Genomic DNA, 25,216 nt, shown 5'->3' with positions numbered 1-25,216 from the left:
AATGTGAAACGCCTGTTTGATGAGATTTTCGTTGTTTTGACAGCGACGTCCCCCCCCCCTTCTCATTATGAACAATATTTCTTGAAGTTTTAGTCACGGAAGTATAATAACCTATCGGTAATGGTAAAAATACCGTTTATGGTTTGACCATATCCCCCTTGCGTCTGGATATTTCAAACTCAAGGGTAGATGCTACCCTATGGAGGAGCATGTCATTTAGGTTGGGAACCACCTACTTTAACAGTAAAACACTGCTCACGTGTTACTTACCTCAGGAGTCAATTTTCCTTACGAGTGACTACTAAAACTGAACATTCACTTCAAGTCTTGGAGACAAGACTAAACTCATTTTCACTTCAAAACGTTTTCATACTTCCCTACTGAACCTCCAACTCCTCATTTATATTCCATTTAAAATGTGTGATGGTGCCCTCTGCTGGATGTTTCTGGTATTGCACATTTCATGTTCTCATAGCAGCGACGTGTCCATCCGTATCGAAGCGTGTGTCGAGTAGTATAGGATGACTTTTGTGAAGCGCGCGTCGAGGCGTGTCGATGACGTATGTGGTGACGTTCGAGACCTCGCGAACCAGGCGTACCACCTGACCGGTTCAGGAAAGCTTCGCACGTAATTCGAAATATAAGCGCCAGCGAAACGCAATGACTCCACCCTCATATTGTGTGGATTTAGAACCTATTGTTCATAGCTAGCTGCCTTTTTGTTATGGAGCCAGCCAGAAAGAGGAGAATAGAAATACTTAATCACATAGGGAAGTTATTGTAGCACAGCTACGATGACACATAATAAATAACACATGTTAAATATAAATAAAAAAAACTATATAAATTACTATTTTGGTGGACGACAGTGAAGTCACGTTTCATTTCAATCACCACCTGCTTTACATATATTGTCCGCTTGATGGCGCAGTGGAGCAAATTAAGCTACGGGACATTTTTGAACTACTCGGATGGAAAGCTTCAGTGTTCATGAGGCTTCATCGTGTCACCACTACTTAAAACCTTGTAGTCTACTGCATTCATGCAGTGTGAATTCAACAACAATTAAAGGTACACAGTCGGTATTGCAAACTGTTTATTTGTAGTAAATGAAAAGTGTGCCATTCAGTGAGAGGGACAAAGAGAGGGCTGAGCAGTCGGGGACGATTGATGTCTTTGGTCCATACTCTGGTGGAGGATGTCGGGGAGTCAGCGGGAGACAAGAAAAGGCACTTGAGTTTATAGTCGTAGAGTCGTAGAGTAGACAAGGTCTACTGGAAGAATGAATGAACTAGATGTCTTAATTTCCATTATGCCTAGTATGAATATCACATACAAAATGCCCCATGTGAGCACAAAAATCATATAGCTACATATATGTATATACAGTAAGGAATCTGAAAATATAGAAGGGCGGAAAGAAGAAAAACGTGAGCCGTTGGATTTATCCCCTTTGGAAATTTTACAAGCCGAGTGCAGAAACAAAAGGCAGTCACTTGAAACGGGATGAGATCTTGTCTTTGGCGAAGAACCTAATATCCCTAGAGTGTGGAATGTAAAGCAAGAGATGAAATAACTACGGACTGAATCCAGCAGCTCAAAAAGATTTGAGTTGGAATAAAAGCAGAGCTGTTACAAGTGTCCAGAAGCTTCAGTCAGTCCACGGCGGAGCCCTCAGTCCATCAGAAGACGAGGGCCGCTTGAGGAAAGTTGTAGAGTTTGATTCAACTTCAGTCTACAGATTTCTCTACGATAGAACCAACCATCTGGGCGAGTACGTAGAGGAAATATCTTGTGAGATACACACGCTGCCGGCCTACATTTGAAGACCGATTCCCCGGTTAACTCTGAGCATAGGAGAGAGAGCCCGGCTCTGCCAACACATCTGAGACTCGTACATAAACGTACAAATCTTTTCTTTACACTCAGGTATGTACACGCAGATTTAGAGGTGCCAGCAGAAGACTTCTTTTTTTTTTTTTGTTTAATACATTTTAGTAGCAACAGCAATATTTCAAGAGTAAACTGCTGTAGGTCTGTTCGACTCCTCCAGCTGATCTGAAAAGCTGCTATCGGCCACCTCTGAGCTTCTCTGTGGACTGTCTCCTGTGCAGCAGAGGAAACTGTTCAGGACAGGGATACCGGTCTCTGGTCTACGTCAGAGTGAGCTCACAGCATCATACGTGCTCTAAAATTTGACGAGAAAAGCCAAGAAGCACATTTCCTCCAAAATATCGAACTATACTTTCATTCGAGTCTAATCAGCGCTTATTCATCAGAGCCTGCAAACAAGTTTGCATTATTTTCTCCACATAATTCACTAATTTGACTACTGGAGTTAATCTTTTTTTTTTTTCCTTTTTTTTTTTTTTTTTTAAATCTCAAGACAAACAAACAAACAAACTCATGATCAGAAAGCCGTGTCGAAAACAAAGAAGAGCTGTGGAAGGAAAACGCCTTTGAAATGAATTTTTCCTTCGAAAGTCTGCTCAAAGGAAGACGATGCATTATGAAGTCACATTATGCAGCAATAAATGTAACAACCGGTTTCTCACTACAGCTTTGCAGCTCAGTCTATGTACATAACTACAAGATGATAAAAGATGGGGAATCACCAGGGGTCCCTGTCCCTTATTAAAAGCCCACAGCAAGGAAAGAGACAGAAACGGGCCGTGTCAGAGGATCAGCCATGAGGTATTCACCAGCATTTTGTTCACAAACTGTACACTAAGAAAAAACGGAACCTCAACCACAGCCTCGAAGCAACTACTTGGCAGCCATATAAATATGTGAAATTAGCAACTAACCAATGCATTCGTCAGCTTGATCAAATTAACTTCTACTGATGGATACACTGTGGGTGTATAAAAAAAAAAAAAAAAAAAGTGGAAGGTGGAGCTTTTTCTCATACACTTACAAATCCCACATCTGCTCGCGACTACCATCCGTTTGCAAAGCAGCCGTGATGCAGACATCCATGTTTGTAGAAAGGCAAATGTGAAGTGTGTGACTAAAGGCAAGGACGACATTAATATGCCATTCGTGTGCATATAACGAGAAAAGGAACAAACCGCGCGTGGAAGAAAATCCAGCTGAATAGATATTCAGAATTATGAAACAGCATGGGGACATCAAAGGAGCCTCCTTTGTTGAATTTTAACATTATTTTACAAAAGGTAATGAGCCCTCTCTTAGTTAGAAAACAACTGACAGCAAGCCAATGACGACAGCACACACAATGACCCCGTTGGCCAGTGGTTGGGGGATGTTTCACTAATTCAGGCAAAAATCAAGAAGAAGTTTGACATTTGGAGAAATGAGCTCACTCGCCTCCTTACAGAGTTCGAGGACATGGTCTCTGTGTCTTTGGTAAATATGAAGCTACACACTGTTGACGCAAGTTTAGCGTTAAAGGTGGAAACTAAATGAACGGCTTTGTTGTGCTTGGAGAGCTAACAAAGCCGTTTCTTCCCCCCCAGTTTTCTCTCTGTGCTATGACCAAAGCTACCCAGGTGGGTCTAACTTCACTTTTGGTGAACAAGACAAGAGCAAGGTGTTGATCGAAAAAAAATGTTGATCTACTCATTTAACTCGGCAAAAAGAAGGGAGTGAGCGTATTTACAAATGTTAAACTACTCCTAAAAGAGGAAACCTTTGTGTCCTAACATATCCACGTCCCAACATTCAAAAAAAGTTCCCTACAGTTTGTAGCAGCCATACAAAAAGCTCTGATTTACAGTTTGATATGTCTCATTTCGACCATGCCAAGATTAAGGACAGTCTGTAGTGTTGATTGCGCGTCTACTCTTCTGATCACAGGAATCCTTGTCAATGCTGGATCTACTTATGCACGCTCACCTCAGTGAAGGCATTGAAATGGTTCTGGGAGATGACAAAAGCTAGATCTGAGCTTCAAATCAGAGAGCTGACAGTGCCACAGCAAAATCAGGAAAATGTACTAAGAGTTCAACTTCAATGGTGCACAGACTGTTGCAGGCAATCGTGTCAGTCTCTGGCAGACTGCTTAACTGCAAAAACTAATTGCAGACCGATAATAGCATAGCAGTGAAATCTCTCAAAGGGGGCCTAAAGATAGAAACGGTTTCTTTAACCGGGAGGAGAGAAATTGGGAAAAGGAAGAGCGATTACAGGACAGTGGAAGCTTTTCAAATTTGAAGGATAAATGGATTGATGTAGAGAGGCGGCACTACAGCTCAACTGAATGAAATATGTAAACTTGTATTCTATTCTTCATTGTAAGGAGTTAGCAGGGGGGTGGGGAGGGTATGGGCAGAGGAGGGGAGTGCAGGGGTTAGTGGATGGGTTCGACTGAGCAGAGGATTTCCAATGTCAAGGGCAGTGTGTTCGCGGAAGCCTTTGGGGCAGCCCGTTGTGAGCGGGTCGGTCTTGGTTGTGGGAGGATGTGGAGGAATGGGAGGGGCCTCTGTAGCTGTTTGAGTGGTGTGACGTCGGGCCAGAGGAGCCGCCATCACTCTGATTGCGGTGGTTTCCACGGCCAGCGCTCCTGTCATGGTAGGAACTGCCGTTATAGCGCTGACCACCCGAGTGATAACCTTGTCCTTGGAAAGTGCGCCTGTTTCCTTGGAAAATCTGCGGGGAGAATTAAAAGCGGGTCACTGAAGTAAATCGACACCTCTCACCTTCGAGGCTGCTTCAGGATCAAAACGTCTGACAAACAACTGCTTTTCCAGCTGACCTGTTTGGCTGGGGGTGGGCGGGTTTCACTGGGGGCACTTTGGGTCTGGGTGGGAGGAGGCGTCTCAAGCAGGGCCGGGCTGGCGACAGAGGATGATGTGGAGCTACAACGGGACCGATTTGAGTAGCCTGTACGCGGGTGGTACACTAAAGGAAACAGAGGGACACAAAATGGTTTATTTTAACCTTCTAGATTTGGTACCTTGAAGTTTGGAGGTTTTCATACATACTGTTATCATCACCCTTACTTGGTCGGCACCAGGAAGTGCGCAGCAAAGTCAAACTGAGCAACTATGTTTTTAATAACATTTTGATCTCAGTTCCTCAGTATTTTGACATGCCTCAAAACTGACACCGTTTAGTGTGTTTGCATCAAAATATCTCTCATAATCTGTCTTATGATCAGCAGCATCCATTTATAGATGCTTCAGACAAGGGTTTTCTGTTTTGCCACAATGGATTGTGAAGTGAACTGGAAAATAAACCATTACAGACATAATCAAACAACACTGGGAAGTTCTGTTGCAACTGCATAAAATGATTTACATGAACAAAGATTTTTATACCACTGTTTTCCGACCATCTCGGGTCACTTCTCATCAGTCATTACTATTGTGCTGGCGTTATATTTTGAGATGGATTCACAAAGTATTTAGCATTATACAGGGAAGATTTAGGGAAGGGTTCATAGTGTTTCACTTGAAAAAGTAGCAAAAGGAAAGGGGAGATGAAGAGGGTGCGATACCTGATCCAAACCCAGAGATGCTCGTCTTCAGAGGTTCAAGATCAAACGTGAATCTTACAGCTTTCCCGAGGTCCTCATCGTATTTACGTTCACTCACAAAGTGCTAAAAAAAAACGAAACAAAGCAAACAAACATGAATTAAAAAAAAATCTAATTCTTACAAAAAAACAAAAACAAAACACAGGTGCGCATCTTTCAATTTGTCTTACTCTTTCAGCTGCTGTTTTTATTTCACCTCAGAACAGACAACTTGCTATTGTGTTTTTTTTTTTTAACCATTTAAACTTTTTCTTTACGGTAGTTTTAAGAAAGTACTGAATCCCACACGGCCAAACAGAGGACGGCAGGTACCTTGATGTCTGCACGGAGCTCAGACAGCTGTTCCTCTGACATGGACGCAGACCGGTCTGTCAGACGTCTGAGCTCTTCGGCTTTCTTGTGCCGGGCGTCCAAATTCACCACTGAAACACAGCAGCACAGTTATCAGCATACATTATGGAACTGAAAATCAATCAACTGGATTTCAGAGAGAATATTCTGACAGAGTATGTGCAAGAAATTAAGACGCCTGTTGAAGCTAAACTGAGAAGAAACCAAAGGGGAGAATATTTACAAAAGACACCTTCCTCTCGATAGAAAATGACCGATTCATCCAAAAAAGAAACAGGAAAAAAAAAAAAAAGGCCAGAGGATTTAAAGTCTGTTTAGCGTTTAAGTGCATTTCCTAGAAAAAGGTTCCCCCGAACAGATCTGAATGGATTCAAACCCTTTTGTGCCTGGCTGGAATTCTTCCGTTACTTGGAGTCACCATGACTGCCAATTGGGAGTTCCGGTGTCGTGCCAATGTAATTAGCTAAGAGCTACGAGTGACTTTGCAAAACCTCACTGCTCGAACAACTAAAAGATCTTCACAAGCAAATTTTTTTCCGTTTACGTGGGTGAAATTAAAAGCGTAGAAATGTGGATCCAACTCCACTTAAAGAGCGAGTGCTACCGCATGCAGGAGATGCACTTTCTATCTGGGATCAGTACCCTGGCACGACACCGTGCTCAACTTATTCGGACATTTTACAGACCAATGCATAATAAAAAGTCATAAAAAATATCATACTCTGGATTCTACCGGTAACATGTTCTTTGGGTCAATTACACAACTGACAAGAGTTTCTTCAGGAGAACAAACTTTTAGCACATTAGTAAACACACGTTGTGATGCAAAAGAGATAAATGGAAGGCACATTTTGAAGAAACTCTGCTTTTGTATTGTCAAAGAAGCACTAGAGTTACTTTGGTTTCCTCTCAATTCACCACACACCTTGCACAAAGACAGCATTGAGTCTACCTCAACACCTGACACGGCTCACTTTTTCCAGGCCCGGAACACGCAACACTCCTCACTGAGAGGGCGGAATAAACCTGTGCTAATATGCAGTCTTTGCTCTGTCATGTTGCATACATGTGCACACAAGCATGTGGACACACACACACAGACAAGCACACACACACTGTATGCCCCCAGGTATATCAGGACCCTGAGGGCATCACTGCAGTTTTGAGGAAACTGGGGCTTGCTGTTCCACAACAATCTCTCTTACTCCCTCTGGAAGTGATTTAGGTCAGATTCTCCAGGCCTTTGAGTCAGGTGAGCATATTATGGAAGAATACTAGCAGCCCTTGTTTTGTAAGTGACAAGCAGCATTCAGTATACATACATACTGGAAAACGCAGTACTTACTGGCCTCAGCTTTCACTTTGTCCATCTCTCCCATTAAAGTCACTTCTCTGTCCATTAAACTATTGAAAAGAAGGGAAAAAGCATGAGAAGAGAGAGTTTATTTTGCATTTCTTCAAGATAAGAATGATTGTGACTTTGACCACAGCACCAATTTGGAATGACAAAAGACGACACGTCTAAAATAATCAGCAAAAAATGCCTTCGAACACATGGTACATAAATCACAATATCAGTGTTGTTCATAATATCAATGTTAATAACAAATCCTGCTCTGTGGATAATTGGCTTTTAAAGAAATCATTGAAAAAAAACTAGACTTCAAAAGCTGAGAAAGAAAATCAATTTAAGTATGCAAAATATGTCCCATGTAATGAGTAGGCTGTGGTAAAATGTCACTTCCTGTTCACTGAACTGTACATCGTCCGACATTTGTTTAATCCAATATATGCGGTATGCAATAGGTGCGTATATATTCACCAGCACAACATCGCAAAGATACTCTTAGTTTTGTGCACAACTGCCAAAGTCCCTTAGGAAACAATCAAAGTCGGATTTATAAAGGGATCAACTGATTGACGCTAAAACGAGCTGAAGCTGGATCTATGAGGTCTCTAAGCTGCTCAAAAAGCGAACAAGCCCATTCCACTTTTCTGGCTCAAAAGGATTACCAACAGGTTAGCTTTTCATAATTTTGTCTATTAAAAAGGACATGTCATCCAAAAAACTCCTGCTTACAGTATCAAACAAAGTACTTGGCAGATATGTTTTTCCACAGAAATTGCCCAGACAGGGAGGTAGAACCCTTTCAGAGTGCCTTTGATTTTGTGGTTTTAGCACAGAACATTTCATCTCAGGGCGATGATTTTCAATCAATGACTAACTTTTATATATGAATGAAATAAAAAAAAAAAAAAAAAAAAAAAAAAAAACTTGCTTTTTCTCTTCTAATGTCAAACTGTGTGCTGCCACCTCTGTGGTCCAATTTCTGATTATGCACCAAATTCACTTTGGTTCACATGACAACAGAAGATGCCAGCGTGCTGATGCCGACTTTGTTAACAGCACTTTTTACATGTTTGCACATAAATGTTCAGCTACTCTCAGACTATACTGAAGAATACAGGGGGCAGAGTTCACTCCTACACAATCCAAAACAGAAGCATCTGTAATTGTCCACAGCTTAACAAAAATTGGTCAGAGCTCTAATTGGTTAATTGAGAACAAAATGTGTTTGTAGTGAGCTGCTTTGTCTACAAACTGGGCAGAAAACAACCATGATGAGCTCACCAGTGACTGCTGTCAGAACAGTTGCACTATTACCTGTTCAGCAGGTGAGGGGAGGACATCAAATACGCTTGGACTGTCAGTAAAAATGTTTTTTAGACAATGATAAAGCAAGTATTACCACTTGTATCCTGTTTCTATACAGTCAGTAGTCACTGTGGTACTTTTTGTATGGATTTTTTTTTTTTTTGCATAGATAGGAGGGAATCTCCCATTTTTCAAAATACCCATGTTGGTGTATACTTAGCCTCCATTATCTGACAGTCGCATTGCAGCTGAAGTTGGTAAAATCTGTTAACTTTAAGAGACGCTTTATAATTTCACAGATGCATTCGGGCAATTTTCTTCAACACAGACAGATGTGTACTCCTCCAAACAGGTCACAGAAGGCTCCAGAGGTGATACTACGCACTGATCGAATGCTGGTTGGTTGGAAGTTATTTCAAGCCAGCGAAAGCCGGGAAGGCCAGACAACGACCAATTTTGCAACAAAGACAAAGTGCCAAAAATCACTAATAGCAAAGAAGCGCAAATGGAAAGGAAAGATAGACAGAGATGGCAGTTGAATTAACAGTCATTATCTTAACACATAGTTTTTCTCCATCACAATGACTCGCGCACTTTGAGGTCTGTCTTTTTTCACAGCAAAGCAAAGCTAAAGGACCAACAACAGCACTAACACAACAAAGAGCAACTAACAGCAGTAGGCATGTGTAGACGTGTCAAACTGTGCAACAGGAATAGATGTTACATGTACACACTGCATTTAAATTCAGCCATTCATGCTCGATTCAATTAGTGGGGAGAGAGGCAGGGTGAGCTGTGTTGGTGAAGTATGCTAGAGAATGAACGAGGAGAGGGTGCAACGCTCATGGGAACAAAGTGACAGAAGAGACAGTTGTTCGACGGCTTCACAATAGTTACGTTCTGAAGCTCAAATAAGAATCACCGACACCGTCGCACAAACCTGTACAGATTGTGCTTTGTTGCCCTTTTGTGTGTCACCAACTGAACGGCTCTTTCTTTTTCACTGTAGCTCCACTGTCCCGTATAAGCACGGCAGCTCAGACACACAGCACCAAGTCAGTGTACTCAATTGCTGCATCTATCTGGCATTTTAGTCCACAGTGGAAACCTACACATCTGTGGTCTGAAGCAATGACTTACGTTTCCCTGAGCCTGAAAAGTCAGGGGTCCAGAAGGTTGCATAACATGAACAAAGGTAAGGAAAAAAAAAAAAAAAAAAAAAACACCCTTTGACTCACAGATAGTACAGTAAAGCCTAGAAAAGTGCAATAACACTGCCTTTTGGAACTTAGGTCCCATTTGTGCATTCCTGTTTGCTTTTCAAGCACATCTAAACAGCAAAAATAATAATCATCCTGATGATTGATTGAAATGGAGAAGAAGAAAAAAAAAAAAATACAAACTAGTTTTCATCAGCAAGTCATTAAGCTCACGAACCTCTCCACTGGCACTGGATGGTGCTTGGACTTCATTGCCTTAATCAACTTAAATGACTGAGAAGTGCAAAAGAGTGGATAAAAGGGAACCTTCGCAGGAGGTTCTCTTTTTGTACAATCTGTCCCATGAGCAGGGTCACGATAAGGAAACAGAACAAGTTTCTCTTGTATTTACAACACCGTCATTAATGCTTATCAGAGTATCGTTCAATTCAAGAATGAATGTGTGCGCCTTCAACACCTGAACAGTGGGTGGACCTGTGTATGGAGCAGTCTCACTGACTGACCCTCAACCCGTTACAGAGTTTAGACCAAAGTAAAAAACATCGGGAGTTTGAGAAGTATTTAAATCTCACAAGTAACGTACACTGCCGTGAGTGAGTTTGTGTCTGAATGTATGGTAATCTTTTGTCGACTTGGTTTTTATATGCAAATACTGTGAATAGACATATCCAAAAGTATATCAAAAGGTAAAAGTTAACTTTAAAGGGACATTATGTAATTTCTTCCCCATCTAGTGGTGCAATTTTATTTTGCAAAGTCGAATGAATTTGCTCTCTAGCGCCTCGTGTTTTCAAATGTGCGTTGCAACTTCTTGAACTACAGCAAGCGGTATGTGTCAAGATTCAAGCTATGGCTTCAGACTCAAGGTCCATACAAACAAAAAGACATCAAGACACACAGTACAAATGATTACATAACACACATGCAACAACACTATAAATACAGATGACAGATAACATGTCAGATAACATAAGTTGACATAGCCTTTGGTGTGCAAACAATGCAATTAGTCATATTCCGGGAGTTACCGGAAGTGACGTCGACGCAGCGGTAGCGTTAGCAGCAGTGTGTAGTTGCTATCTGGATGTTCTTTTAAATAAACTCCCGGTAAACTTACAAACTTTCTAATGCCTCGTTTTGTGAGTTAAAGGGATACAAGGTAGTATAGCGGAACAAATGAATCCATTTTCATGTGTAGATAACAATTCTTGTTCGGATCAAAATGCTATTCTTATTCTAATCAGGTCAGTCCGTGTATTTCTGAAGCTAGGCTACTACTCGAACTCAAGAGGAATTAGAGCACCATCATCAGAAGGGCCAGGCTAACCTGTCTCTTTACGATCTAAAACGCAGATCACTATGGTAGATGAACAAGATCACGCTTGGAGAAATTTCACAAAGATGGGAAGTGCCAACATCGAACGTTTCATATTCAGTCTGTGAAAGGCAGAATATGAAACGCTTGGTGTTGGCTCTTCAATGCAAGCAAACACATAGCCTACTAGCATACAGTACCTAGCTAAGTGCCGTAAACACAAACGACTCTTCTCGCGCATCGCAAGACTTCAGAAGCGGGTCGCTCCTGGCAAAGTTACATTTGGGATTCTCAGCATTCAGACCCCTGTTGGGAGCGAGACAAGCTTCATTCGCTTACTATTGACTTGTTTAACCTTTGGTAAACTCCTGAAGGCTATAATTTTAGGTGAAAATGCTACCTAGTGCCCCTTTAAGAGCCTATGTGTACTACGGCAGAATTTTGATAACAATCAATGCATTATTAGTGGGATAATTTATGAGATAAAATCTATTTACCATTAGCGCCAGTAATAAGCCATTCGGCGGACGTGACGTCAAAATGACGTAATTTCCGCTTGCAGGCCTGGCGTTGGGGAAAGCGCGATTCGAAGTGCTTTTTGTCCCTCTCGGCACTTCGTCGTTTTTCATAGACCGGAAGGACATGGCAGCCTCCATAGAGCTTGCCCGCTCTATGTAGATACAGACAAGTTATTCTTCACTCAGGAGGATAAGTGAGATTTTTGACAGAGATAATTTTACACCAATGAGGACTAATTTATGAATGAATATGTTGATTTGAGCTAATAAATGACTTAATTTATTACATAGTGTCCCTTTAATCAGAGCTTTAATTAGTTTTTTTAAAATTGAAACATATGCTGAAAAACTGAGAAGTATCAGCCATTAACTTAAACCAAGTTTAGACCATCAGACTTTCAGTGTTATTGGATCATTGCATTGCTCATACTGCACAATGCGTTTCTCTTGTGTTGAGGAGTTTTGAATTCTTATTGTGTTCACACTACACAGCGGATGTCCAACAGTGGGTCTCATATTACAAGAATTTTGATCAGACTTGACCTCAAACTCGTCTGACTGATCTTTATTAGGCGAGGAGAGCTGTCGAGGAGAAAAGTCTCTCCCTTCATTAACTTTACCATACACACACACACGATATAAGCAGCTCCTGGTTATTCACATCGTTAAGCTCACTTTGTTGTTCAAGACAAAGTGGTGGTTTTCCTTCAAGGCTTCTCTTTCTCCAGTTGGTTATGATATTGCAAGATATTCAGTTGAGGACTGGGATGGCTCAGCCAACCTCATAAAATCAATCAAACACCATAGAGACAGAGTATCTTTAAGGTGTATTTTGAGCAGAAGCACCCAGAACTTGGAAGCTGAAATACAATGTCAGCCCTGTCAAGCTAGATTGGGAAAATAATTCAATTGATGTGGGAATATCTCGCTGGAGTGTCTGGGTTGCTGCGCTGGTTGGCCCTCTCTTCTGCCTTCATTCTCTCGACCACCACAGTGTGGAAAAAAAATATGTGTGACAGTGTTGCTTAAAAGTCGATTTGAGCCATGCTCTGATTTTTAAGAGAGGCCCAGTGCTGCAGATGGAGAAAGTTAGTCTGGGGTGCTGATCTCAACATTGAGCTCGAGCCGTGACTGGAGAGAGGTTTAAATAAAAACCTACATACCAGCTCTGGAGCTCAGCAAACGTCCGCTTCATCAGCTTGATCGAGGAGTCCATCTCCTCCTTGACCACCATCCTGTAGCGGGTCAGGGAGGCAGTGCACCTCTGCAGGTCCTTCACAGAGCGGTCAATGTTGGTAGCTGGGGAGAAGACATTTAAAGTGGCATTGATAAGCGTGTCTCTGGGACGCCTTGGGTGTGTGCAAGTTTAAGAACAAAATCTGTGAGGAACTGCAAAGACATACTTTGTCTCCGGTTACCTGGGCCCAGGTGGGGGCTCTAAGAGTATCATCAATCTGTTGTATGTTTACTGTAAACTACACAAAAGGAAAAGATGATATGAGAGATAAAAGGTGTGTCTAACCCATCTTCTTTGCACCCGATGATCCTTGCTCATCAGTGGCGGGTGCTAATGAGGAGGTAGAGGGATGTGAATTTGAGCCTGGCCTGTGTCTGGACTTGTTGCCTCTTGGACCCTGGTGACTCCTCCTTCCCTGCTGAGAAGCAGGACTTGGAGCACTACCCCGACTTTCAGCTTCTGCACCTGTGAGGAGACAAGTTAGTCATAAAGTTATCCTTAATGTAAGAAAAAAATGATAAATAAGTGGCAATCAACCCATCCTCCAATCCTCGACATCTTCTTTTGCTCATCATTGATCGCATTTTAACTATAGATCTGTTTACCAGGGGTTTCGGATGTAGCGGGTTCAGAGTCCAGCTCAGCTGCATCCAAGGAAGCAGAGTCCAACTGTTCACTCAAGGAATCAAGTGACTCTCCATCCATTACTGATCCGTTGGCATGAAAGCCGTTAATTTCATCCTTGCCTTCCTCTGGCACTGTGGTCTCTGGTTGGGCAGGCTCCGCAGAGGCCTCTGGCTGAGGCTTAGGCTTCTTTTTCTTCTTGGGCTGGACAAAGATATCAGTGTCAAGCACCTTTGCACTTTATCACGAGAACAAATCGCTATACTGACATTGATCAATTCAGTGTGTGCAGGAATGCAAAGAGTCAAACTGAAGCTGACACCCAAGTTTTGACAACAATGTTTACATTACAAAACTGTATCCAACCACAGTTTCAATCAATGGAAGGTATTTTGAATATGAAGAAGTACGAGAGCATTTCAAAACTGAAAATGACGTGAATATGACGACTGAAAGACATTTTTCATTCAGGCTTACCTTCTTCTTGCCTGTGACATTCCACTCTTTCAGGATCTCAATTGCACTTCCTAAAGCGCAAACCACACAATGACGACAACTCAGTGACACGCACGGTTTTTAAAGCCTTGTAATAACATCTCAATACATGAATGCCCTGAGGCATCTTCTGGCTACCGCTAAATAAAGAACAATGTCGTATGACGTACAAGGACAACCCTCATCTGCAAATAAAGCTGTGAATGTAAAAGTATGCAAATGACGCTTAACGTCTGAATTCAAAGCAGGACTTGCATGAAGAAAACATTGCTAGAGGTCGAAGACATGTGGGTAAGCATGCCAGAACTAGTTCAAAGCAGTTAAAACTAGCTAGTGTTTGGAAAATATGTGGTATCATAGTGGTACTGTAGAGGACAGAAAATAGGATGCATGACATAACAGAAACGAACAGAGCAATTTAAGTTAACTTGATATGGTTTGAAGCACTTCTACTCAGAACATCCTATAATGGCAGGAACTTGGAACTCCAACACTGAAATCCTCATACCTTCCAAGAAGGCTTGAACTGCCTTGTCCACGCTGTTCTCAAAATGCTGCAACACCAGAACAATCTCATTGTTACTTTTGTTGGGAACTACTGCCCTGACGGCGCTGATCTGTAGAGGAGAAAAAGGGGAAAAAAGAAAAAGAGATTCACTCAAAGCGATTAACTTTTCACTGCAAATTCAAACTGACGCCGTTCATTCTTTCACATCTGGTTTAGACACAGCAATGAATCCCCTCTTATTTAGGCATTACACATGTGAGGGACACGCAGACTTTTCAAATATTATACAATATTCTTGGGGATAAGTTTTTAGGCTCACTTTCTGCAACTAATTATTTAACAAAAAATAAACACTACCGGAGTTGGCTACACATTTCTCCCCTTCCTTGAGTGTAGTCCAAGAACTACAATTCATTCCCCAATTGACCTGCCACATAAACTCCACAGCACAGTAAAACTATTGGCTTCCTTTGTCTTTGTCTTGAGTAGAGTTGTTCCTTTCTAGATAAACAGCCATAAAAAAAGACCCTTTTCAAGGAAACGCAGGATATCTAGTTGAGTTGTTGAAAATCTTATTGATATGGACATACACTGATAAATTAACTCTGAGACTGCTAAACTAGATCTATGGCTCATGCTAACAACCCGCCCCCCACCCGCAACCCCCGGGGCTTGGGTGCAAATATGCAGCTTTCTGGGAAACAGCTGGGTAGAGCTCACAGTCAGTGAAACCAAATGTAAAAGTTAGCATTGTTTAGCTCAGTGAAGATTAAGCTGCGATAACACAAATGGTATTTCAGATTTCAAATTACACCCGCGGTGCCAGTCATGTGTACCGTGAACACTTCTTACCTTCTCCTTCATCCTCTCGGCTGTCCCTCCCTGGGACATGACCATTTTCGAGCGAGTGTCAAACACCACACCAGATGTATCTGATAAAAAAAAAAAAAAAAGATAAACCAATAACTACTACACTGTCTGCGCAGGTTTTGGCCTGCATTTGCAAACCACTGTACAACAGAATTTGCTAAACAAAACAACCGCCAGACATCTTCACAGAGATTTCATGGAGAAAAGCTGGAGGCCACACACAGGAATCCTAATCACATTAAAATGGCACATTTGGGCTTGACACACCGGGACATGGGTAGATACGTCATGTACGGGAGTGAATCAGGAAAAGTATTAAAACTATCAGATGATTTGAAAGCAGGTCTGTTTCCTGTAGTCGAACACGTTGTGAAAACGAAAAAGCTGGCATCAGTGAACTGTTGAGGTACAAGGACCTGTTGTTAAAGCATTTAAGCAAAAACACTTCAGTTTGCAGCACAAGCAGCAAGCACTTCATCACATCTGTGCCTCAACTGTCTGGAATCTGAATCGGATTCAAATGAATTAGAAATAAAAACGGCCTCCAAAAAGACATTCTTGCAAGAGGACCGAACCTCAGGGTTCCTATTATCAGAGGCGGAATAAAACTGCCAGACTCAAGAGACAGCTGAGTCAAGGCTTAAAAATCCTTCTCTGTAAAGGTCTAAGGACCTTTCTTTATATGATGATCAGCAGAAAATTTGCAGCTGAGTACGGATAGTCAGCGCACAGTCCAAAGTTAATCTGTGGCCGTTTAGAAGCTGGAGAAGAAATACTGCTGAGTCCTCGTAAAAGTTGTTTTTCTCATGTGTGAAAGTAGGTTAATGTCACTGTAAATATCCAGAGCCCAAAACCCACATTAGAAATATCGCGGTCTATTAAGCCACATTCTTAGTTTTAGGAAAACTCCATTTGATTAGACTACATTAGAAACCGACGGCTAATATGCACACGTTCATCTAATCTATAATTTACAACTACGACCCAACAACAGAATTGAAGCTACAAGATGTGAGGTTTAAACTAAACCTCCACACAATAAGTTTAATTTAGTAAAAAGGTTTAAAAGACATAGACTCACCCCTTTGGCTGTTTTTCTTTGCCATGTTGTCACACAGACGAATCCAAGTAAGCCTGTGTTACGTACACCAACCCAAACCTTTATATTAATTCAAGCTAGTGTTCATAGAAAGGCTCCAAACTGATGTAAATTCAAGTTTGACTTGACTTGTTCTTGTTAAAGTAGATGCCCACAAAACTGGCAAAAGGAGTGGAAAAAAAAAAGGTTCAAATCCAGGCTTTCACCATTGAGGTGAAAGAATGAGGGTTTGCGCTTCTTTCGCTGACCAAGTTGATTCAAACCTGTAGGGGAAACAAAAAAATGTTCAACCTTTTCACAAGAGCTGAGGATCGAAATTGCTGCAACAATAGTGATCTAAAAAACGACAAACATTCAAACGCACAAAAACTGAATCTACACTTTTAGGATCTAAGTCCAACAAAATGAAAACCATTTTCTCTAGCTATGATATATGAATGAAAAACAGGCCTCAATAAATCGTTGTCTGTCTTGCAGTTTTCTCGAGAAAAAAAATCTGCACTTAATAACGTCCTTGGCAGAAACACTGCATTGAGTTCAGAGGAAAACGTTAGCAGGGCTTCATCTTTGAAGGGCATTTCCTTTTTCTCAGTTCACTGCAGGAGTGATGGCTGATAATGACATAAAAAGCGACCCAGAATATTCACCATTACTTAAAAGACTGGGCTCTTTGATTAGGCCGACTTCAAACGTTTTAAAAAGTCGATGAAACTTCAGGTGCGATCGAAAACTGATCTGAATTTGACTGGAGCCAAACTTATGTGTGACGGTGCATGTTGCTGCTTCATGACGTCAGCACTGCATCTGCCCTTTGGACAGTTTTACAACTCATTTTCATTACTGTAAATGAAACAGCAACTTTGAAGAGGAAGAAGCCTGACAAAAATAGAAAAACACGATTTAAATAAATAAAAAAAAACACACAGACATAGTTCTTGCCACGTCATGGTCAATTACGTCCACTCTGACCTTAGAAATGCTCTAAACAGACTTCCAGAAATCTGGCCCAAGTTTTATAGAGCAGCTGTTTCCCTGCTGGTAGGTTTCCTTTTCTGATCCTGGTTCTTTAGAAAGGGAAACTTAAAAGCTGTGCAAACCAACACCCTCCAGATGAGGACTTGGCATGCCACAGTCCCGGTTCCACCACACCTTTACAGACGTCAGACACACTCACCAGCACAAACAACGAATGACACTGCAGTGTCCACTCATGTGAAAGCTAATATGCATTATGTTTATCAAGAGGGATGGTGCTTGAATACTCAAGAGATCCCAGATGCACTTGCTTGGAGTCAGTAAAAAGTTTAAAAAAAAAAAAAAAAAAAAAAAAAAAAAAAAGAATTGGACTCAAATCTGATTAACCCAAGAGTCAGTTCACGCGAGTGATAACTAAGCTCCGCTTGAGCACAAAGAGCAAGGGAAAAAAAAAAAAAAAAAGATGGAGATCTGTAACAGGAACAGAGAGACAACAAGTAAGCAGCATAGAAATATTAAAGAAGGGGTGATATAAACCAAAAACATGGATTTAGATGCTAGTGCATTGCGATTGCTGCCACAACGCAAGCAACTCAGATCATTGGTTTTAAAGTTTAAATGGTAACCTTTTGTTACAGGAAAAAAACTATATGAAAAGAATGTGACAGTGGACTGAATCTCCCCCATCAGTGCACAGTGATGCACACTGATAAGATCTAGACAGGTGATTCCTGTAGATTTTCATCCCGCATAACGTATATGAATCTACAGGAATAAAAAGACTATAGGTCAAATATATATTGAAAAAACATATATATATATATATATATATATATATATATATATAAAACATGATATCACGTTGTCACTTATTTTCTGAAGTCGTGGAACTCCGACAACTAAAATATAATGTCATGTCCTTACAGAGACTTCAGTTCTATTTTTATTCACATCCCATTAGAGACGTCAGAAAGGAAAGGCGACTAGATTATAAATCAAGTAAAATAAAAAGATGAAGGGTTAAAGCACAGTTTAGCAGAGAACCAGTCATCGCCTTCTGCAGCTTATTAGAATATAGGCTAATGAAATATGTTGCCAAAGTCAGAGCAATTTTGCCTTCTGCAGAGGCCGAATAAGCCTCCAGATATTGCAACGCGAGGACTGCAGAACACATTCAAACGGTGATGTCTTGTATAATCTTAGAAAACAACCATCTTAAGTGAAAGGAGCTTCACGACGAACACTGACCGTCAAATACTTCGTGTCAATACAAGCAGCTACATAACCCTGCTGAGAAGTGTGAATTTACCCAAATGTGCCACATCCGCATTTTACACTTTACCATCTGTAAAAATTAACGAATGTGTGCCTTATGAAAATGTAATACAACTTGTATACGGGTTCACGGGCTCAGACCTTCATTTCAAAGCTAATTTCACGTATTTATCACAAGTCCGGAGGTTACGTTACCGTTAGCGTGCTAACATTACCTAACGTTACACACAGCTTTGCGCGTCTCTGCCTCACTGACCGCTAGTATTTGGCAATTATGTTAACAGCTCGAATGAACGTCGGCAGCAGCTTAAAGTAGTTCATGGTACAAATGCTTTTCTTGCTGTGTGGACTTTTGAATGCAGTTTTAGCTAACATTAGCACGAAGCTATCAGACTGCTTTATTAGGCAATGCTGTGTTGTTAGGCTAGCCATCACTGAGCTACTAAACTTTGATGTTAAATAGCCAAGCTTCTGTTTAAGCATCTACGCTTTAGTCCAATGAAAAGTCTAATGCGTTCGTAGCAGAAAATTGGTACTTACGTACTTGATGTTGGCAGGAAAGTGAACCGGAGCTTCTAGAAAACAGGTTACTGCAGCTCCACCGCCAGCCGTCTTTAAAGCCAAGTAGTCTGGTGCTGTAGCCAATATTTTCCTCGACCAGGCTCCTTCGCGGTTGCCAGGTTGGAGTCAAGCAACCCCCTTCTTACAACGTCTGAACAGTGGCGGATGCTTCAAATAAGGCAATGAAAAATACTTTATTTCAAGTAAAAGTTGGACTAGAAAAATCCTACAAAAGTATACGATTATCAGCGGCAACATTAAATTACTGAAGTAAAAATACTGTTTTTATCCCTCTGGTTCACTGCTATATTTGAAACCATCAGATTGTTAATACCGAGGCATTGGTGTTTCAGAAGGATGTTACTGATGGAGCGGCTGGAGGTGGGAGGACTACTTTGAGCAATTTTATATTCAGGTTTATACGCAGGGACACCAGATTAAACTGAGGGGTAATCAGATGAGTAATGGGAGTAAAAAGAAGAAAAAACTAAATCGTAAAGTGGACCCCAGACTTCTTAATGTTTAAAACACGCTGTATTTGACTCCTATGCTGACAAATATATCTGATAGAACATGTTATTATCAAAGCAAACAGCAACAACAACAAAAAAAAAAAGCAAAAGCAAAGCAATGACTGAAAGCGCTGATCCTGCTTTCTGACAGACCAATATACGAGTTTCGTTTAACCAAGCGTCTTACTATCCAAACCTGGCAACCTATGATCCACGTCGTCATTTCCGAAGTCGAAGACGATGGTTCGCTTGGACAGTTACCCTGTACCGCCCGGCACGGTCTTTAATACCCGTTTGTATGAGCTGCCATGACAGCTCTCACCTTCTGTGAAAGTTCAACGTTAAGGCATGTTTAAAAAGCTTTAGCTGTGCTACTGTGTGAGACTTAAGTGAGTAAGAGGAGGTGTGGGGACGCAGTTACCGATTGACAGAGAGGAGCGGAGCCACACTGTATACCACCAAAATGGCAACCCCCTATGTCACAGATGAATCTGGTAAGGCTGATGCATGTGGCAGACCTTTGTCAAGTTGAAGTAATACTCCTCAATAAACACAACGTTCTCAGTTCAGCTGGTGTTTTATTTATCTGCAACACGGATTACTACTGATTTTAAACTAATGGTCAACTCGGATGCGTTGTGTAGCTGTTAGCTCTTGCTGCTAGCTGAGACGGTGTACTCTGCACTGTAGCTAGTTAGCTAGTTGGTGTCCCTCTGCATGACTTATTAATGTTAAAATGATGTTTCATATAAAAGCTAGTGTTACCGGGAACACACTAACATACCTAGTCACTCATGCAAATATATGGTTAATTGTTTTTTTTTTATGAGCCGTTCTTGTGTAAATGTGGTTGAATTAGCTAGATGGCATTAGTTAGCCTTTCTGCTATTGTGAGTTGATCTAATGTGACCGAGGAGACTCAACAACTACCACAATGATTTTATAGCAGTTTTCTAACTAGTTTTTTTTTATGTTCCATTATGTTCCTTCAATTATTTTAGTTGCAACTTCAGCTTGTGGTATAAACCTTTAATTCAGAATTAAAAAAAAAACAAAAAACTGAGTTGACATTTTTTTAAGTGTCTGAATTATCCCGGACAATGCTTAGAGCACATAACGTTTTAATTTTACCAATTAGAGAATTTGTGGGATATACAAGTTTCAAGAGACTATATCAAATCAGAGTAGCACATCTAATTTGTGTGTACATATTGTAAACGGATATCTGAACACCAGATAAAGTCATTTGTAAATCGTGGCGAGATCTTATTGATATGCGAGAGTCGAGGGTTTCTAGTATTTTGGTTCGCTCTTTTTAATTTTTTCATCACCCAATAAATTATTAATTGATTGAACCCCCCCCCCCCCCGCCAGTTTCTGTCATGGAAATAGAAACTTAAAAAAGAATACTGGATCATCATCACATAAGAAGCAAATCACTTCTAGGGGTAATGTTCTGTTAAACTTTTAATGGAAAACAACATGCATCAGATGTTACTAATCATGCAAAATAGTCTAACAAACCATACTAATTAACAAACATCCTGTAACGGACATTTGGAATATATTTAGGAATCTAACTGGGAAGTCTGGTGTGTGAACGCTGCTGAAGTGGAGGCTTCCTGCTCAGAGTTCTAACTAACTAATCCTAAGAAATAGTGGGGATGATATGGAAAATTTTAGCAAACATTGATTCCCGCCGTTAGTTTGAATTTTCTTCGCAGACATCGTTCAAAAGATTTGTTTTGTGTCAACCACTTCATTTCATGTGTTGTATGTCCATTTCTGCATTTCAGGCCTCCAACGCATTCGAAAAAAGCTTGTATCACTTCGTAATGTTGCCATTTCTTCTTATACGGATTAACCGAGTGATGAAATGCTTCAATGATTCTTTTGTCCCATTCTGACACAACACATTGTAAAGTGTACAAGAGCGCAGTGTTGCGATTCCTTTCAAAGTCCTTCACACACACACTATCCACGGGGGACGTATCAGTCCAGTACAGTTACCCTCTTTTTCTGTTCTTTTTCTGTTACCATTTATTTGTAATGGGGCTAAACGCGCAAATCGTACTTTTCTCCCACCTGCATACTTAGATGCAGGATGTATCCGTCAGGCCATCAGAGGAAAGCCTTGGCATGAGGTTTGCTTAGTTGGAGGAGACGAGCAGCAAGCTAAGAAGCTGTGGGTTCATGATTTCATCGAGGCAAGTCAGGTGTTTGTAGAGTTGAGGCTCTTCCGGCAGCTGCAGCTGTGCAATGACCACTTCCAGGTCTGTTTCCTGGCTTGGGAGAGTTGCACAGAGAATGACAAATATTGGAACCAACGTTTGGCAGCCATCACTCTAAAGAATGTATGGCAATCTGCTGTCCTGCAATATTGAGCCAGTACAAAGTTCATTATTATTAGTCATTATGAAAAAGGATACAGATGACTTTATTCTCTATAAAGTTTTGCAAAGACTCTATCCTCGATAGAGTAGCTCAGTCTTCCCAATCGTCTTTTGTGAAAGTATTGCAAATAAAGACTAGTCAGTCACGTCTTTGCATTGAAGAACTCCACCTGTTTTAAAAAAAACGCAGACTTCTATTGTGCAGAGGCCTCCTTACTTGTCAAACTGAGGATCCTGTGGTCACCCTCAGACACAATTCACAAGCCCCATCTGCAAAACAGATTTAGAAAATAGTTTAAATGAAGTTGAACTCCCTGTACTAAGTGAGATCAGGGGTGTGTGATGTGTGAAAAGTTGTCATATCACACAACGCAACAGGATATATGGTAATATGGTTATAAATATGGAGGGCCAAAATGACATAAATGTGACAACATGGCGAACAGAGCACATTGAACCACTGATATATTGAAGTAGTTAAGTCTGTTACTGTCACATATCATATGAATAAACTGTGAACTTGTGCAATGCAAGTACAGAAGTGACGACGCACACATCAGGCAAGTGTAATTGATATTTGCCACATTGTCTTAAGTCATCTAAAGTGTGTCATGGTCATCCGTTCACAGACTTTTATTGCTTTTTTTTTTATTTTTTAGATGAAGCCATGTTTACTTGTAGAGTTTCATCACACAGATCAGTGGTGAAGAGTTCGACATCAGAGGGATGTGGTTTTTTTTCCTCTTTCATTAACTCAGATTATCTTTAAAGTACTCATAGCTGTCATAACAAAAATATTTAATGAAGTCAAACATAGTGTGGGAAAGGGAGGAATCTTTTTTCTCTTAATTTCTCTCGCTTGACTCCTCAAAAGTATCCCTTTCAGAGAGGTCGAAACTCGAAATTCATTCACTCCTGGTCTTTTACACTAACTACACAGCAGAAGATTAATGACATTCTTCTTATTACATTCTCGCTTCCTGTGTTATATATCACGGTACAGTCATGAAAATCCACTCATGCGTCCTCTGAATAGGCTTTATGATGCCTCAGTAAACTTTCCTGCTGTAATACACAGCGCTTTGCATCTGTGCCTAATGTGTTCTAAGAGGTAAAGCGCAGCATTTAATCATTTGTATGCACAGTGACATCTTGTGGTTTTCCAAGCTCACAGCAGCTCCTCATTATGGCACAACAACACCTCACTGGTTTCATGGTTTCAGTCTCAAGTGAACAATAAAAGTCTTTGTCCAGCGCCAAATATCACAGTGAAATAACTAACAAATGCCCCATGCAGTGGAAATTATTTTGTTGATGGGATATTGATGTTGTGATACAGGCTTTGTGATCTTGAGCAGGCACATTTTAGACTTTTTTTTTTTATTTGAAATGTATAAAATGTCATTATGTCATTGGCACATGCAGGGATTTCACTTTGTCCAGTTATGTGACAAGCAGAATGCAAGTCAAAGTCTCCCATTTAACTACTCGAGGTCCGTACTAAAGCTGTTTGCGCTCTGAATGCTCTCTCTGTCGCTCTTCAGGGAAATACATTGCTGCTACTCAGCGACCTGACGGGTCATGGAGGAAGCCGAGGAAGGTAAAGGATGGTTATGTGCCCCAGGAGGAGGTCCCTGTGTAAGTGTGCCGCCTTTTTCCTTACACCTCTACACATGCAGTAAACAAAAGCTGTTTGCCTGCGAATACATGCCAGATGCTCTCTCACAACTGCAATCTCTCAGTTTGGTGGAGATGAGAGGTTGGATGATAGTGCAAGAGACAGGAAGTGATGTAAATCATGCCCATAAACAGCTGCTGGTTCCTTAAGTTGTCTGAATATCCACATTAGTCCTCTTGGACAGAGGCTTCCTAAGCTTGTTATCTCTTTAGTTTGACATTTTTGTTGGCGTCTTTGTGTTATATCATCCAGACCTATAGCCATATTTGTATGCTTGTACTTTTTTGCTGTCTTTTCTTGTGACGAGGGTTGCTCCATTTGTCATTTTAAATGCGTTTCTGTCATCTTAGGTATGAAAACAAGTATGTCAAGTTTTTCAAGAGCAAACCAGACCTGCCTCCGGGCCTGAACCCATCAGAGCCATCAAAGCAGTCGCAGCAGCAAAAGATCCCCGGTTGTGGGGACAGCGAGACGGCGGGTCTCTCAAAGTCTGCCAAACGTAACATGAAGCGCAAAGAAAAACGAAAACAGCAGCAGGACCAGGATGGCGAAGCAGAGGTGGATGAGATGAGCGACGCCGTCGAGAACGTGTCCATCTCCGAGAGAGGCAAGACGGAGGCGTCGGTCTCTGTCTCATCTCCTGACGACTCTTCGGCAGATGCGGATGAAAAGGCCAAAAAGATAAAAAACCTGAAAAAGAAGTTACGACAAGTTGAGGAGTTGCAGCAGAAGGTGGAATCGGGGGAAATAAAGGAGCCGACAAAGGATCAGCTGGAAAAGCTGCGCCGGGCGAAGGCCTTACTGGTGGAGTTAAAGCAGCTGGAGTCTGAGTCTTGAAGCACAAAAGGACAGCAGAGGAGTCGGACTGAACATACAAACTACATATGACAGGATGCGACATTTGCAGCCTCCAGATCATGGCTTCCATAGATATTTTACCTATTTGATATTCATTATGAACATTGGAAGCAAACGCAGCCCTGAGGACGAGGATATCTGCTTGACAGACATCATGTCTCCTGAACGGACAATTTATCTTTTTGTTTCGTTTTTTTAGACTTAGATTTGAATACCACTGATAACATTGTGAATCCTGCTTCTGCAATTATGTGGTCCGGGCGAGTCATTTATAAATATCTTTCAAACAGATCATTGTGACTTGTTTTGTGCATGTCTATCCATTTTGTACCTTTCATCTAATCAGGAAACGCTCATGAAATAAAAGAACAAAAAGCATTTTCTCTTGAAGAGAATATAGTTCGCTGACCTGTCGGATTTAGAGAGGAATCCTTGTGTCAATGACTAATTGCCTCTTGTCACACTAACATGGTGGTTTACACAGTCGGTACATTTTCTGGAATTCACGCTGCTTTAAGTTTCACCTCATTTCTCTTTAGTAAACCTTGTTCACTGGAATGGTTGCTTTGAA

At 41.1% G+C, this 25,216-nt stretch overlaps 2 protein-coding genes across 3 annotated transcripts; one reads left to right on the top strand and one right to left on the bottom strand.

The window, feature by feature from the left end:
- Positions 1-1,083: 1,083 nt before the first annotated feature.
- spats2 (spermatogenesis associated serine rich 2) lies at positions 1,084-19,290 on the bottom strand. 2 transcript variants are annotated; one of them, XM_075475179.1, is made up of 13 exons: positions 19,188-19,290; positions 16,376-16,656; positions 15,277-15,356; positions 14,425-14,533; positions 13,899-13,948; positions 13,403-13,625; positions 13,083-13,262; positions 12,724-12,859; positions 7,197-7,255; positions 5,813-5,922; positions 5,462-5,564; positions 4,718-4,863; positions 1,084-4,611 (listed from the first exon to the last, which is right to left on the bottom strand). In XM_075475179.1, the coding sequence occupies exons 2-13, from the start codon at positions 16,398-16,400 to the stop codon at positions 4,351-4,353; spliced, it is 1,482 nt and encodes a 493-aa protein (XP_075331294.1). In that variant the 5' UTR covers positions 16,401-16,656; positions 19,188-19,290; the 3' UTR covers positions 1,084-4,350. The 2 variants fall into 2 exon arrangements, with proteins under 2 accessions (XP_075331294.1, XP_075331293.1); XM_075475178.1 differs by having other exon boundaries at positions 19,184-19,287.
- Positions 19,291-19,952: 662 nt separating this feature from the next.
- pym1 (PYM homolog 1, exon junction complex associated factor) lies at positions 19,953-24,936 on the top strand. Its single transcript, XM_075475777.1, has 3 exons — positions 19,953-20,210; positions 23,654-23,747; positions 24,138-24,936. Exons 1-3 carry the CDS (start codon positions 20,180-20,182, stop codon positions 24,622-24,624), a joined length of 612 nt encoding a protein of 203 aa, XP_075331892.1. The 5' UTR covers positions 19,953-20,179; the 3' UTR covers positions 24,625-24,936.
- Positions 24,937-25,216: the final 280 nt, after the last annotated feature.

Source organism: Odontesthes bonariensis, chromosome 10 (assembly GCF_027942865.1).
Source record: "Odontesthes bonariensis isolate fOdoBon6 chromosome 10, fOdoBon6.hap1, whole genome shotgun sequence".
Lineage (NCBI taxonomy): Eukaryota > Metazoa > Chordata > Actinopteri > Atheriniformes > Atherinopsidae > Odontesthes > Odontesthes bonariensis.
The sequence above is the reverse complement of the archived record's forward strand: the minus strand, read 5'-3'. Positions and strand labels throughout refer to the sequence as shown.